At 37.4% G+C, this 13,859-nt stretch overlaps 1 protein-coding gene across 1 annotated transcript in view; it reads left to right on the top strand.

Annotated features, from left to right (window-relative positions):
• SORCS2 (sortilin related VPS10 domain containing receptor 2) overlaps positions 1-13,859 on the top strand; it is a 591,861-nt gene that overhangs the window by 573,427 nt on the left and 4,575 nt on the right. The window contains exons 24-25 of the mRNA XM_075148660.1: positions 4,418-4,517; positions 6,013-6,115. Coding sequence (XP_075004761.1) covers positions 4,418-4,517; positions 6,013-6,115 — 203 coding nt within the window. The remainder of the gene's footprint in view (positions 1-4,417; positions 4,518-6,012; positions 6,116-13,859) is intronic.

Below are 13,859 nucleotides of genomic sequence, written 5' to 3'. Positions count from 1 at the left end.
CTGTGAAGATCCGGTAGAGCAAAGAGTGTATTTGGAACACTGATATTTCTAAAGAGGGACGAACCATCTCTGCACTGTCTTCAGAAGCAAATTAGATTTCAGGTCAAACAGAAAAGAACCTTTAATAGTTGACCTATAATGTAAAGAGCATCAAGTAGGTAGTTTCTGCCTTTATGAGCAAATGTCCTTTTCAATTGGCAAGAAACAAATGTAGTGAACACAGGAATGAAAATCAGACATTAGTTTCTCTCTACTTATTTCCAAACCATATTTCTTCCATAATAAAAGACCTTATGCCAGTTAAAGATCAGAAGACTGGCACTTATAACTTTTGATATTTATCCTTTGGCTGTGATAGAGAAGGAACAGATCCCAACACTCTGCCTGTATCTAGGAGTTCAAGTCCTGCCAGTAATAAAGAATCCCAATGTAAGGTATTGTTAATTTTGAAGGGCATTTTACATCTTTTTGAGACAAGGTCACAGTATCCAAAGAATTGGGAAGTAGGTAAGGTGAAGCTCTTCATATTAACACAAAACCAGTAGATTGTGTTTGGAATTGATGGGGTACATTTTGGAATGTCCAAAGGAGTATGTTGATGTTGTCCAAGTACTTGAACAGGTGTCTTAGTTTAAAATGCACAGAGTACAATGTGAATGCACAAAATTTTCTGCTTTGTGGCAACCCAAACCCTTACTGCTCTCCCTCTGTAATCACAGTGGGAATTTCTGGGAGTCTGAAATCCTGATTATGTTGCAGGAAACGGTTAATTTTAGTAGGCTGTTTCTTTAGTAGAGAGCCATTCATGAACTATGGCTTTCAGCCAGGTGTGTATTACCACTTCAAAATTATTTGCATTGTTCCACTTCTTGAAGAAGTGAGGTGCAGCTTCTAAAGAAAATTCTTTCTCTTTATTCCAAGCATATATGGAATGGACGTCTTTAATAATTTAAGGGAACTGATGGTGATAGATTCTCAGGTTGTGCAAACATTTTATTTCAGTGCAAAGTGTTATGCATATTAGTTCCCTTTAAATCTCAACTGTTATATTAGTGCTGCGCTTCAAGGCAGCATAAAGAATATCATCAGTTATAATCAATGCTGTCACAAGGTTTATTTTCATGTTTGTGTATGAAATACCCTGTGAGTTACTCCAAAGCATAAAGAACAATCACACGTTGCAAATGATTTGGGAAAACTTTTGTTCAGTGGGGCTGTGGGGAAATTACAGTAGTTTAGCAGGGCACAGTTTCTGTAATAAGTAGTCCTCTAGTAAGACCTTGCAAAGGTTTTCTGAAACTAGAGGAGCGCTGAAAGGTGAAAGTAATTGTATAATCTGGAGAATAGATGTATATTTCTGACATTGTTAGAGTGGACCAGGTCAGGCCAGTGGTGGTTGGGGATTACACGTATGGAAATACCAAATAAGGTACAACCTACATTTGGTTGGAGCAGGAACAAGGGAGACAGAAGCAGTTACAGTGACCTATGCTGTCCAATGATAAAAAATCAGTAGGTACGCTAGTATCACATTTCGACACTGATTGTTTTATAGAGAACAGTATTATAGAGCCAGTCTTCTACTGCCAGCTGCCTAAATTTCTATTTTTATGTTATTGCTAAGGGACTGATATGTGCATTAGCTAAATTTGTTGATTTAGAATTGAATGGCACAAATTTTGATAAAATATGTGTTGTATTAGAATCCATTGTGACTTGAGAAATATCCTGAAAATATACCCTATCTAAATAAACTTAGAAGCAGCAACTGGTGAAGTCAACAGGAAAATACGATGTCACTCGTTTAAAGATCTGTTACATTTTCTTCTGTTACCAGAAGAGAATCTTGAAGGTCTTCATCATGTTTCACTGGAAGGATGTGCTTTGTCATGCTGCTAGTGCCAGTTATCAAAGTCAGTGTTGTGACACTACTGCGAGGATACACCAATGCAGAATGTTTTCTGCATGTTTGGAGGAGGTGTCCCTGAAATCCTTAACTTAGACATAGTTATGAAATGTCTTCCCTTAAAGAGAACCTATTTGTTCTTGGCTGAAAACCTTTTAGATTTGGGATATTACGTGATTTCAGAAGGCAATAATTTCTTGGTCAGGCAGAGAACACCTACTTGGTGGAGTTTCTATTGATGTTTTAAATGAAGTGTTGTGATGTGATGCTATTTATTAAGTTAATGGTCTAGAATAGGAGTCATTACTGATAAAAGTAGTCAGCAATAACAAAGATCGTAAATAAGTTGGCAGTGTAGTAGTAGGAGCCCTTTGAACAATTCTGAAGTTTGGTTCCATTCTAACAAAAGCCCTTTTTCTTTCAAATTTATGCATGTAGAAATAAAAGCTGAGTGTGATTTAACCTGGTTTTAAGAACACAGCAATTTCAAAATTATTTCATTCTAATCATTGACTCTAGAGGAAGACTTGATCACTTAATTTATGCACATCTATTACATGCCTAATGTCAGGTGGGATGAGTCCAGTTGAAAGAGTCAATTGAAGAGCATTTAAATTATAGCCTGAAAAGCAGTGGCTCTGAGGAAAATTTGGGGCTCTATCTAGACAAACTACTACATGAAAATTCCCAGTGAGTTGCTTTGGCAAAAAGGGCAAGTCAGACCCCCAGATGTATAGATAAATGGTTAAGAGTTTGAATAGTGTCATTATTTTTGCATTCTTAACCACAATGCAGGAGCTATTGTGTTCACATGTTCAAATATTATCATTGGAAAGGATGCAGAAAAAGAAGATAGAAAATTCAAATGCTGGTACAAGAACCTTAACTTAGTCTAGCGAGGAGCTCCAAACGCTGGATTTGTCTTTTAAACAGTTGGAGAGGTGGCGGCACTGTGCTCAATAAATACCTCAGGGCAGAAAAAAACCCCATGTGTACTGAAACAACTGTCAGTCTAACAGTGAAATAAATAAGCCAGAACCTTTGGCTGGATTCACATAAGATTCAAATTTTTGACCTGTGGAAGTATAGTTCATATAGCGTTGGGTGGGAGCCCAGGGGTGGGGAGAGAAATAACGAACAAATGTTAGCCACTTAAGCAAAAACCAGAGCAAATGTTGAATTTTTCAAACACCTGCCAGGAAAATATGATGTATCCAAAGTTATGGGGCTCAGTAATTTCATTTACTGGCTGAAAGTCAGATTAGCCTAAAGTAGTGGTCCCTCTTGCATTGTATACCATGAACATGTGAATGAACCTGGACTGAGACTAAGTTACTCTATTTCAGTGCTGCCAGCGTCACTTTAAAGGCTGCTAACCAATATAGTTGTCATATCCATTCTCTTTTCAGACTTTGGGCAAACAGATAAACACTTAGGAGCTAGCTGGAGTAATTGTCTTGTAAAGTAACTGCTCACATCGCCCTTATGTTGAGTCATTCCCCCCCACAAAAAAAATAATAAAGTCAGTGGAATGGCTTCAGAAGTTAGATATTCCTCAATATGAGTGAGGATATTTGAATTTGAACTTTTGTGTAGTCTCTGTCCATAACATGAGAGAGACTACAGGGATTTCTATCTATTATACTGCAAAGGCTTGTCAAAGATGAACACCGTAATTGATAATATCATAAAAGGAGTTGCTCGTGAAGGTTTCATGGATATAAAGCATATTTCTAATTTGGCATCCTGTGGGAAGTCATATCCTAAATTATAAGGCATAGAGTATAAAACTAGCTTTGATCTTTTAGAAAATTACCCATGTTGAAGACACAAGCAAGTAGAAGGGAAAATTCAGACAATTGGTCATCTGGGGTTAGGATATGATGGTATATTTAATGGTTCTGCTCCATAAAAATGTGAGACACCATATTTTACTATGCTCTATCCACTGGAGAAAAATAGGAGGAATCCTGATTTTTTCCACATGGATGGATGTATATATTTCTACAGAGTATTGTTAAAAATCAGGTATAAATGGAATCCATCTCATTCTAGGTAAGGAGGTGAGGTAAATTATGACATGCAGTTCATTATCAAATAGCAGTTACTTTTCATAGCAAGACATCTGAAGTGACATCGCAGATTTTTTTTCTGATAGGTTAGAAAAATGGAGAGTTTTTAATATGGATTGTGCATTGTGTGAGTTATGAGCCAGGTAAACCCAATAGCGCGTGCAAATGACATGCTGTCTGTCACGTACTGGGTAAAGGGTTTGGTAAGCAGAAAGAAAGATTTGGCTATAAAGTTTTGACATTTTCAGCTTTTACGGCTTATGGAGTTTTGCATGGTTTTTAGATATGAAATTTCTTTAAGATTTCAGCTCATCGTTGACAAACGCTTTCTGAGTTTCTCACCATTTAATGAACCAGAGGTTTTCCTTTTTAGAGCATTGAGTCTCTCAAAGTGGAACGGAATGTGAGACGTCTGACATTCTCTCTGTTGTATTTTCAGAGAGTAGCGGCTATAAAGCAGGCCTTGAATGCACACAACATCAGTTTCTTTCTGAGGGGAGGATACTGGGTCTTAGTGACTTTAGCTGACTCCGGTTCAGGTAAATATATAAACAAAGCTCCCAACAGACCAACCTTTGGCTGCTTGTCTGAGTTTAGATAAGTTAAGGAGAAAATCTTCGTATCAATATATATATGTACATATATACACATACATATATACTTACTTGGTACTTGTTACATATAGAGACACACATAAATATATATGTGTGTATATATGTATGTAAATATATATATACATACACACACACGTATATATGGATATATTTTCATTTGGTACTTGTTAACAATCACCACAAAATAAATATTTCTTACATATTTCCATTTTGTCATACCTCCTGATTTGTATCAGAAGCTTCTTGCTTTTTTCTGTGTAACCATGACATTAACTAAATAGCTATTATTATACAAAACAGTGCCCTGAGGGAAGAGCCAACCAGGCTTCAAAAAAACCATCTGGTGAAGCACTTCGGCTGCACTGACTGCCGAGAAAGCAGAGCTTCTTTACTTCAGCCAGATATAACTCTAGGGGTCTGGGACATAGCATCTCTGCCTTGTATCTCTGATCTTCAAATCAACTGACGTGAAGCTTGTTGTAGGGTTTCTGCATTGCTAATCCTGTCCTGAGATAAATTATATGCTTTTTCTGTGCTTAGAACAAATGGAAACAGGTTTTTTGCATGCATTTCATGCATCTCTGGATTCACTATGTACCTGGAAACTGGTTGAAGAGAATATGTGTGCATACATGTGTGCATATATTGAACAGAGATACGTTAAAATGATGTTTTAACCAGCAAGTTCAGCTTTGACTTGAACCTTGTATTAGACGTTCTTGTAATTTTTATATGTGTATTATATCCCATAATATACCCTTCCTTCTTATTTCAATGTGTTGTGGGAGAACACTTTAGCTGACCACGATCAATTTATGTAAATACTGGCGTGATATTTTATCTGTCAGCTCTCTGTAGAATACAAAGCTGTTTTATCTAGTCTCTTATGTAGAATCGTGCTACAGTCTCGCTGTGGTACCTTATCTGGTTTAAAGGGCTAACATGCGTTAGCCAGCACAAAAGGCTGGGATTGAAAGAAGCCCATGTTCATTCCAGCCTTTACCAATGTATGACCTTGATGAGTTCATCTGTTGTTCAGAGCCTTAGTTTCTCCATCTGTGAAATTAATACAGCCCTGCTTTTGCAACACATATACTTAGGGTATGTGATCATTTCCTATGATAACTTTAGATTCCCAGAAAAAAACCACACTGAGTATGCAAATAATTAAATCTTCAGGGTTTTGGTTTCTGTTGTTTTTTTTTTTTTAATTTGTCCTCTGTCCTTCAGTCACAAGTCACCAATTAATTTTGGTTTGCTGCCTTTTTGAAGAGGCTACAGATGAAGTTAAAAGAAGAGGTTACACAAACAATAACAAATGTTTTTGACCTGGCAATTAGATAGAAAAGAAAGCCCAAGAATGTGACTGATCTGAAAGAGGACGTGCTAAGCTGTTCTTTTATTTCATTTCATATTTCAGACTCTCAGAGGATTGGAGGAGGCAGTGGCTACTGGGCTATTGTGGTTCTCTTTGTTATCTGTCTAGTTGCAGTTGGGGCTTTCATCCTCTACAAGTTCAAAAGGCAAGTAAACCTTAATCAACAACATATACATTTTAAGAATTAGGTTTATCCACAGATCAGCAAAACAGAGTTTGTTATTTGAAAAGGAGATTTCTTGAAGAATTGCAAAAAGTCCACCGCTTTGAAAATCGTCTTTTTTTGAACTTTTCAGGCATCAAGATACTTCACTGACGCTTGCTTTCACTTTGCTGTGTTCCAAGATAAATAGCAGCAATATGAGAACTATGGAGAGTTTGTTCAGCTTGTCTAAATAATATAATCAAGAAACAGAGCTGAGATAAAATATTATTCCTGATTAATTCCTACTTCATTACAGTTATGAATAAACTATCTCATAGCAGTTATGAATAAACTAAAGCTATCGGGACAAGGAGTGCATCTGCAATGCTGATTTGCTTAAAAAAGTAGTTTTATCAAAACACATAGCGCTCTGGAGTTTCTATTTGCACACATTACATTTTAATTGCTGGGGCAATGCCATGTAAAATGACTGGTGGAAATAGATTGGTGTTAATTTGACACTAGAGTGTGTTGAGGGGAGAAATAATTCTAGAAGTGGCCCTTCTGCGAGACATGTTCTCAAAATTCAGAAGGGATGCCATGCCAGCCTTTGACAGTCCAATATATCTTTAGTCTGCAATTGGTTTTAATCAGAGCTACTAGGGTGCTGTGCAACTTAAAGAATTTTGTTCTTGTTCATGAGCCTGTGTTATCATTGGCTATGCTTTTGGTATTTTTGTATCTCTCGGGCATTTAGAAGCTATTGGGTTTGAGCATACTGGAGACAAGCCTTCATCATCATCAAATCCTGATGTCCTTACACAGTGAGGATTCCTATTGATTTGTCTTATTTTTTAAAGATCAGGTTTTATTTGAAATAAACATAAGTTTATAGAAATGGGTGCGGCACTGAGTTTGTGATAGCGATAAGTGTAGGTAGCATTTAAGTAAGAGTTTGTTTAGATAAAGAGTTTTTAAGTCAATAGAGAAAACCCCTTTTTTCCAAGAATCTCTCCATTTTCTCACTGCAGCACCTAAGTTTCCTGGAGCTCATAGTGGCTGATTGCTCTAAAGGAAAAAGCACAGAATGCTGTATCAGACTGTCTCCAACTGAATAAAAATCCATTTCGCTATTTTAGGTGCCAGCAGCAAGGAAAAGCATAAAAATGGTTGATGTGATGTAATTGTATTATTTCAGTAGCAATACATGGAGGATTTGCTGTTTGTAGCGTGGGATCATAAAACTTGCTTGTGATATCTTTCAAAAGCTGTATGATTTATATCTTTTATTAGCTCTTAAATGAGAGCAATTAAATAACAGACACAATTATCGCATGGCAAAAGAATTATAAAATATTCAAGAAAGGAAGAAAAAAATTATTTTCCTTGAGTTCTTTCTAAAATGCCCAATGAACCATTGCTTTATAAAAAGAGCTTTTATTAAGGAGGAGACTATAGCACAATTTGCAAATTGCGAGCCTTTAATGTCTATCACACTTCTATATATAATTTGTGAAAATCATTTGCATTTAAATTTTGTGGGGGTTTAATTTAGGTGTGAGTGAAGAAAATTGTGAGATATATTCAGATGTTTCTCAGTAGCCTGAAAACTGCTGTTGGCATTGATGAATGACCACGCAGTAGTATTCAGTTTTAGTTGGTATCATATCTCTTTCTGAGATATTTGATGGAATTATTTTTAAATATTCCTGCTAAGCTTTTCCAAGATGACAATTTTTTTTGGTTGCATCCTTCATTTGCAATTTGATCTTCAAAGAACATTAAGCACCTAATCGGTGCTACGTTTGAAAAATCACTTTTTCCCTGTGTGCACCCTGTGAACTCCTCTCCCACGCAAATCTTTAATCCCTTAAAAAGTCTTTCCTGCGTTTATAAAGACGGATGGTGAATTGCTGGATCCCCATGGAGTACTTACTTGCGAGTGTAGTCCCTTTAAAGTCAGTACAGTGCATATGTAAGTTTACAAACTGATCCATAGGGACTGAGTCTATGAAACTGAGTGTCCTTTATAGATACAAAGGTTGCAAGTTGTAATGTACAAAGGCAGCTTGTCAATATTATATGCCTGTATATTAAAAATTAATTTGCTGAAAGAATGCCGTAGGCAACAAAAATTGTTTAATTTTAGGAGATAATTTCAGCAGAATAACACTTACTGGGCCCAATCGTAACTCAGACAACACATGCAAATATAAATATGAATTATTTCCACATAGAAATTATAGACATTTATAAGGTGTTGAAATGTTAATACCGTCCATAGTTTTTATGTATGATTCACAAAATTAAGGGGGAGATGGAAGGCATTTGGTGGTGCTTTCCTTTCATTTATGTAAGTTGATAGATACTCCCTTCAGAAAAGGGTTAAAACTCCTTTTTTCCCCAAGTCAGAGAAATGTTTATTCATCTTAGTTTTATCACTGCACTAATTGGATCTACAGGACTTGCAGTTGGCATGGGGGCACAGGCAAAGCAGGTGGTCTGCCAAAGATTGCATGGACATGGCTTAGACTGTTCTCTCTCTCTCTCTCTCTGTGCCGGCCCGAAGGACAGTTCTTTGCCTAAGGTTAAGTTTGATACCTGGAAAGACGCAAGATGGAAAGGCTGGCTTGCAGATAAGATGGTGACTGGATTGGCAGGGAGGTTACAGCTTCATACGTGAGAGTATTTCATCCATTTGCAATGAGCAGAGGCACTGTTCAGGATTTGTGATGAAAAGTAAAGAGAAAATAGCGGACTTCTGTGTAGACCATAGTACAGCTTTGGCAGAAAATGGAGAAATCTGCCCAAACTGCCCAATGGTTCCTGAGTGCCGAGGCCCCTTGTCCCCAAGCATGGTCACCTGCCCTCCCTGCCCGGATTATTTCTGAAGTTCATGTCGTAAGAACTTGGGTCTTAATTTACACTGATTTTTGTCAGGCAGAATTGCGAGATGAAAGACGGTGTTGACAAGACATCAGGGACTAATCTAATACCTCTTTTTTATGAATCTTTCAGGGCAATCAGACAGCTGTGATGAAACTTGCTGCTCCTGTTTAATTTCTCATTTTTTGAAAACTGCAATACCCAGCACTAAAAATTGGTGTCCCTCGCAAGAAGTAAATCTCACAAAATCAGTTTGCGGGAGAGCAGTAATCTAAAAATAACAATCCTGCATAAGATTCTGTGTCAGATGCCTCATACGCAGAAAACGAAGAGAGTATTTTAACTAATTAAGTAGGGGGGTAGGGGAAAAACAGAGGCAGATTCATATAGAGGTAGTGGGATTTTGGCTGATTAGTTATATGCATAGTAAAAACCAACGCCGTCTCATCATTCCTGAAGGAACGCCCATTAAAAAGAAAAGATTAAAATTGTATAATTTCCCACTACTCTAATCAAAACTAAAATTGTAGGGTCTGCTGGATAATCAGAGCTGTCGTGGCTGTCTAGCTAATGATTAGGTGACTGTAGGTTACATTGGTTCTGATATGCCCTAATCCCAAATACTTAAAGATTAGGAAGACTGCTGCCCTCTGTTCTTATATGCAGTAAAATTGCAAGCATTTATCATTTCATCTTCCTCCCCTGCCCCCTTTACCCAATGGCCTATCTGTGCATCCAGCCACTTCTTGCCAGTGCTTGAAACGCTGGTGCTGGAGTCCCCGGAGCTCGTGGAGCGACTCCTGGCAATCCCAAGCGTGGTTAGTTGCTTTAGACAAAAAAAATAAAAGCCAAAATGTCTTGAGACACGCAGGGTTTTGATCCTTTGTGATCAGAGCAGGTAAGCAATTCAAATTAGGGCTATTTTTACCCAGTAAATGAAAAGTAAATTTTAAATGATAAATGCTGATGGTTTTAAAAAACAATTCTAGTCGTATCCCACAAATGAACAAAAATCAGTTTAGATAGTTTGGGGGGGGAATTTTCAGCATGGCAGCAAGGAGCAAGAGCTGCTAAATCTGACTGTGGCTGTGGCACAAGAGGCAGACGATGAACACGGATGGCGGGCAAGCCAAGAATAATTTGCTTTTTCTTTGCTCTTACTTTCTGAGAATGGAAATAACCGATCGGATGCCTCAAGCAAACAATGTGTTACAATACTCGCTAGTATGCTTCAGTTCTTTAAGCATCCAGGTAAAATGGACTACAGCTGCTTCTTTCGACCAATATGAAGCAGCTGGAAAATATTTTTGAGAAATCAGGTCTATTTTTAATGCAGATTTGGGACCTGCATATAGTTTTTCTATACCATACCATCTTTACTAAATTTGGTTCAGTAAATTCTTCCATTCCCTTTGAAACAATGTTTATATTTTTTGTGGGTTTCAAGTTGCCATCCAGAAAAGAGGACTTCATCCTTTCAGAGCAAGCTTCTATGGTGTGGGGTCCTGGGCAAGAGTATGGAGAAGGCAAATAGCACTGTCTGCACTAGGCAAAGTGGAGGAAAGGAAAATTACGTTTTAGCCACATCAAAACTGCCATGTAATCATCATGTTACTAGCGGAAGATCTGAAATCATCCTTTTCTTATTTTTTACTTCTGTATAACAACAGGATGTTAGAGTAGCCAAACCAGAGCAAACAGTTGGCTTTTCTGCTTAGGTATTTTTCCTGGTTAATAGTAGCAAATTTGATTCTCTAAAAGAGTGTGAAAATCATTTTTTAATTTGTATGCAAACTACTGCCAGTGTACTTCAAGCTGCATACATTGTTTTCACAAATCGCTGTGAATCTACTTCAGCCAAATTTATACCATTTTGTGTGTATTCCTTTTTTTCCCCACTACTATCAAGAGCCACTTTTGGTAAATGGACCCCCTCCTGGGTCATTTCCACAATCTGGAGCAGAACTGTGTTATCTTTCTGCCTCATTGACTTACTATCTCATTTTCAGTCTCTGAAGAAAAGCTATTTTTTTTCCCCACCTTGCTTATACTAATTTTATGTTCCATGAGAGCAAGTTTAGTCCCAATCCATGCCATATAGTTATAAAAAAACAGGCACTAATTTAATGATCCACAATACTTCATAAAAACTTCCTCAGAAATCAAAGTAATAGCATGTAGAAAAGATTTCTGAAATGAAAGAGGCAAGTAAATCAGGAGTGCCTTAAAGCACAAAGAAGTCAGTCATCTGAACATTAATCCAAACATAATAAAGCCAACACCACAATAAAGTATTCTATTTAACGGATTATTATGGTTGTTAGTTTTATTTAAGTTCCAAGAGAATGCTACATTATTCCATATCTTTTGCCATGTGAATATGTTCCTATTTTTTATACTAAAGAGAACCTTAATCAAGCCTCTGGAAAATGAATGGAATTGCATAAAGGCCAATGAATATTGGCTCCACAAGGAAGAAATTGAAAGCCAAATAAACTAGAGAGTTTAAATGAGTGGGAATCAATATCTCATCCCCCTCCTGCTGTTCCTTACTGCTGAACATTTTTAAGTGCAAACGGGGTATGAACTGATTAGAATTTGTGAATATAGGGAGGAAAAAAAATACTTTCTGGAATATCTTCTAAAAGATGGGGGACCTGGAGAGCTTGGTGAAAGCCATGTGCTGTGATGTTCATTAGTAGTTCTGTGCAGAATTAAGTCTCCAGTTCATATTTTCATGGTCCTCAAAGCAGGCATGAATATTTTGTCTTCTTCATGATTGAAATAAAATGCTGCAGAGAAAACAAAAGAAACTAAAAATGTAAACCATGGAGTGCTGCTCAGCAGAGGTAATTGTCTCCAGTGATGGATGCGAAGCACATGCATTTTGCAGCTGAAGAGTAAACCCCCAAAAGAAACTATTGCATAATCTTTTTCTCTGTTCTTATAAATGTGCTTTCAATTTTCATATTGCTGATATAAATCTCTTGGGTCAAATTTCATGTCTTGTCGTGTTTTCACAGTAGTCTTTTATGTAGACCCAAGCATTTCAGCTCTGCCTACTTCAAACAGTTACATTGGACTCAACATAAATTGCTTCCTTAAGAAGACCAAAGCACATCAGGGTACACAAGAGTTTCTCTCTGTATAATTAGGGGTAGCAGCTTCCTTCCTACATGTTAGAGCAGTGAGGAGCGACTGGAAAATTGCCAGAATCAGGCCCATCTTTAGCAAGGATTGAGTATCCACATCCTGTTTCATCCCACAGTGCGGTTGTCCCTTATAAACTGAACATCTGGCACATGTGTTAAAAATGCCTCTTGAAAAGGCTTGGAATATAATTTTCTTCACTCTGGTTGAGTCTCTTCCTTGTAAAACTGAACCAATATGAAACACGTAGAGATCTCTATAATGTATAAAAGGTCAAATGCCTACAGTGTATGCCTTCACAAGACCTGTAATATTCTCCTTCCTCCCATCCATACTCCGTGTTACATTCTAAGATACTTTCCTCTGTAAGTGTGAGGAGCAAAGGAAAGTACGGAAGAGTCACTGAATACCCCAACTTTATACCTTCCACGAATGAGCTGTATTTAGCAGGACTGGGCTCATGAGGTTTAGGTGGGTGAGAAATAACAGCTTACACCTTTTCTGCTTTTATCCATAACCCATAAAGAAGTGCTCTTAACAACAATATGTTTAATGGTTATTTTTGAACTTGTGAGGTTTCTTCATTCAGGAACCCCTGAATATGTTTAATAGTATGTGTTGTGATTGTGGTGATCTCCAACTAGTAAGTCTTACCAGAGACTAGCAGCTTTGCTCCCTTTACTTAACTGCAAAGATCTGATGTGCCATGTGGGTTTGAGATGGATAACACTTTTATTATGTCAAAAATATTTTGATAATGCCATTGATGCTTCTACAATCTGTCAGAAATACAGTTTTGAGAAGGTCCCCCAATTATTGCAGAAACATATGTGCTAATTCTGCAGATGTGTTGCAAAGATATTCTTCTGGGTTTTGTTTCCCTTAGGCATTTGGTGGTGGACTGAAAGTTAGCAATTTGACAGGTTTGATGCAGGTCTGATTGAGAGGGATACTGTTTTCCACATGACCAGTTTCATTAGCAAACACATTAAAAACAGTCTGGAGTTACTGGCCGTAGAGAAAAAAAATCAAAATTAATTACCTAATGTATTTGTTTTGCTAATGAGGAATGTCCTTCCCCCTTTCAACGTGGCTTTTTCATACAGTTAATGGGAGGAGAGTGAAGCAGGACTTGGCTTTATATGTATGTTTGTGTTGGAGGAACCCTCGGACCTGTTGAAGTGGTCATAATAGCACAGCGTTGTCTATCAGACCTTCTTTCCATCTTTGTCCTTTGCATTAGGTTAGTCCTGTGCTTTGTTTACTCCATGCTCACTGAGATACAGAAAAAAGCAAGAGCAATCAGATTTCTTTTTTTGTGCTGCTTATAAATAATGGGATAAACTACCTGATTTCTGTGTATATATTTTGTGTGTGTGTGCGTATAGACGTACCTATACAGATGTGTGTGTACATATATAGGTATATAGGATGCAATTCATCTCTTGGATAGTTCAAACTAAAGGGAGGAGATCCTCTTCAGTTGTCTTTCATTGGGTAGCAATTTCTATTTATTCTAATTACTTTGATGCAATGAAAGGTGCTGTTCAAAATAGTTTGCTGCAGTAACTTTTATCTCAAACTAAATGGTGCCACCTGGTAAAGAACCTTTCTTCTGAAATGACATTTAAAGGCAGGTCATCTTCAAAAGCCTAGAGAAAACAGAGCAACCTGTCTATTTATCGAGCTTTCATACTGCTGCCAGAAT

The sequence above is a fragment of the Calonectris borealis genome, chromosome 4, assembly GCF_964195595.1.
Source record: "Calonectris borealis chromosome 4, bCalBor7.hap1.2, whole genome shotgun sequence".
Classification (NCBI taxonomy): Eukaryota; Metazoa; Chordata; class Aves; order Procellariiformes; family Procellariidae; genus Calonectris; species Calonectris borealis.
The sequence above is the reverse complement of the archived record's forward strand: the minus strand, read 5'-3'. Positions and strand labels throughout refer to the sequence as shown.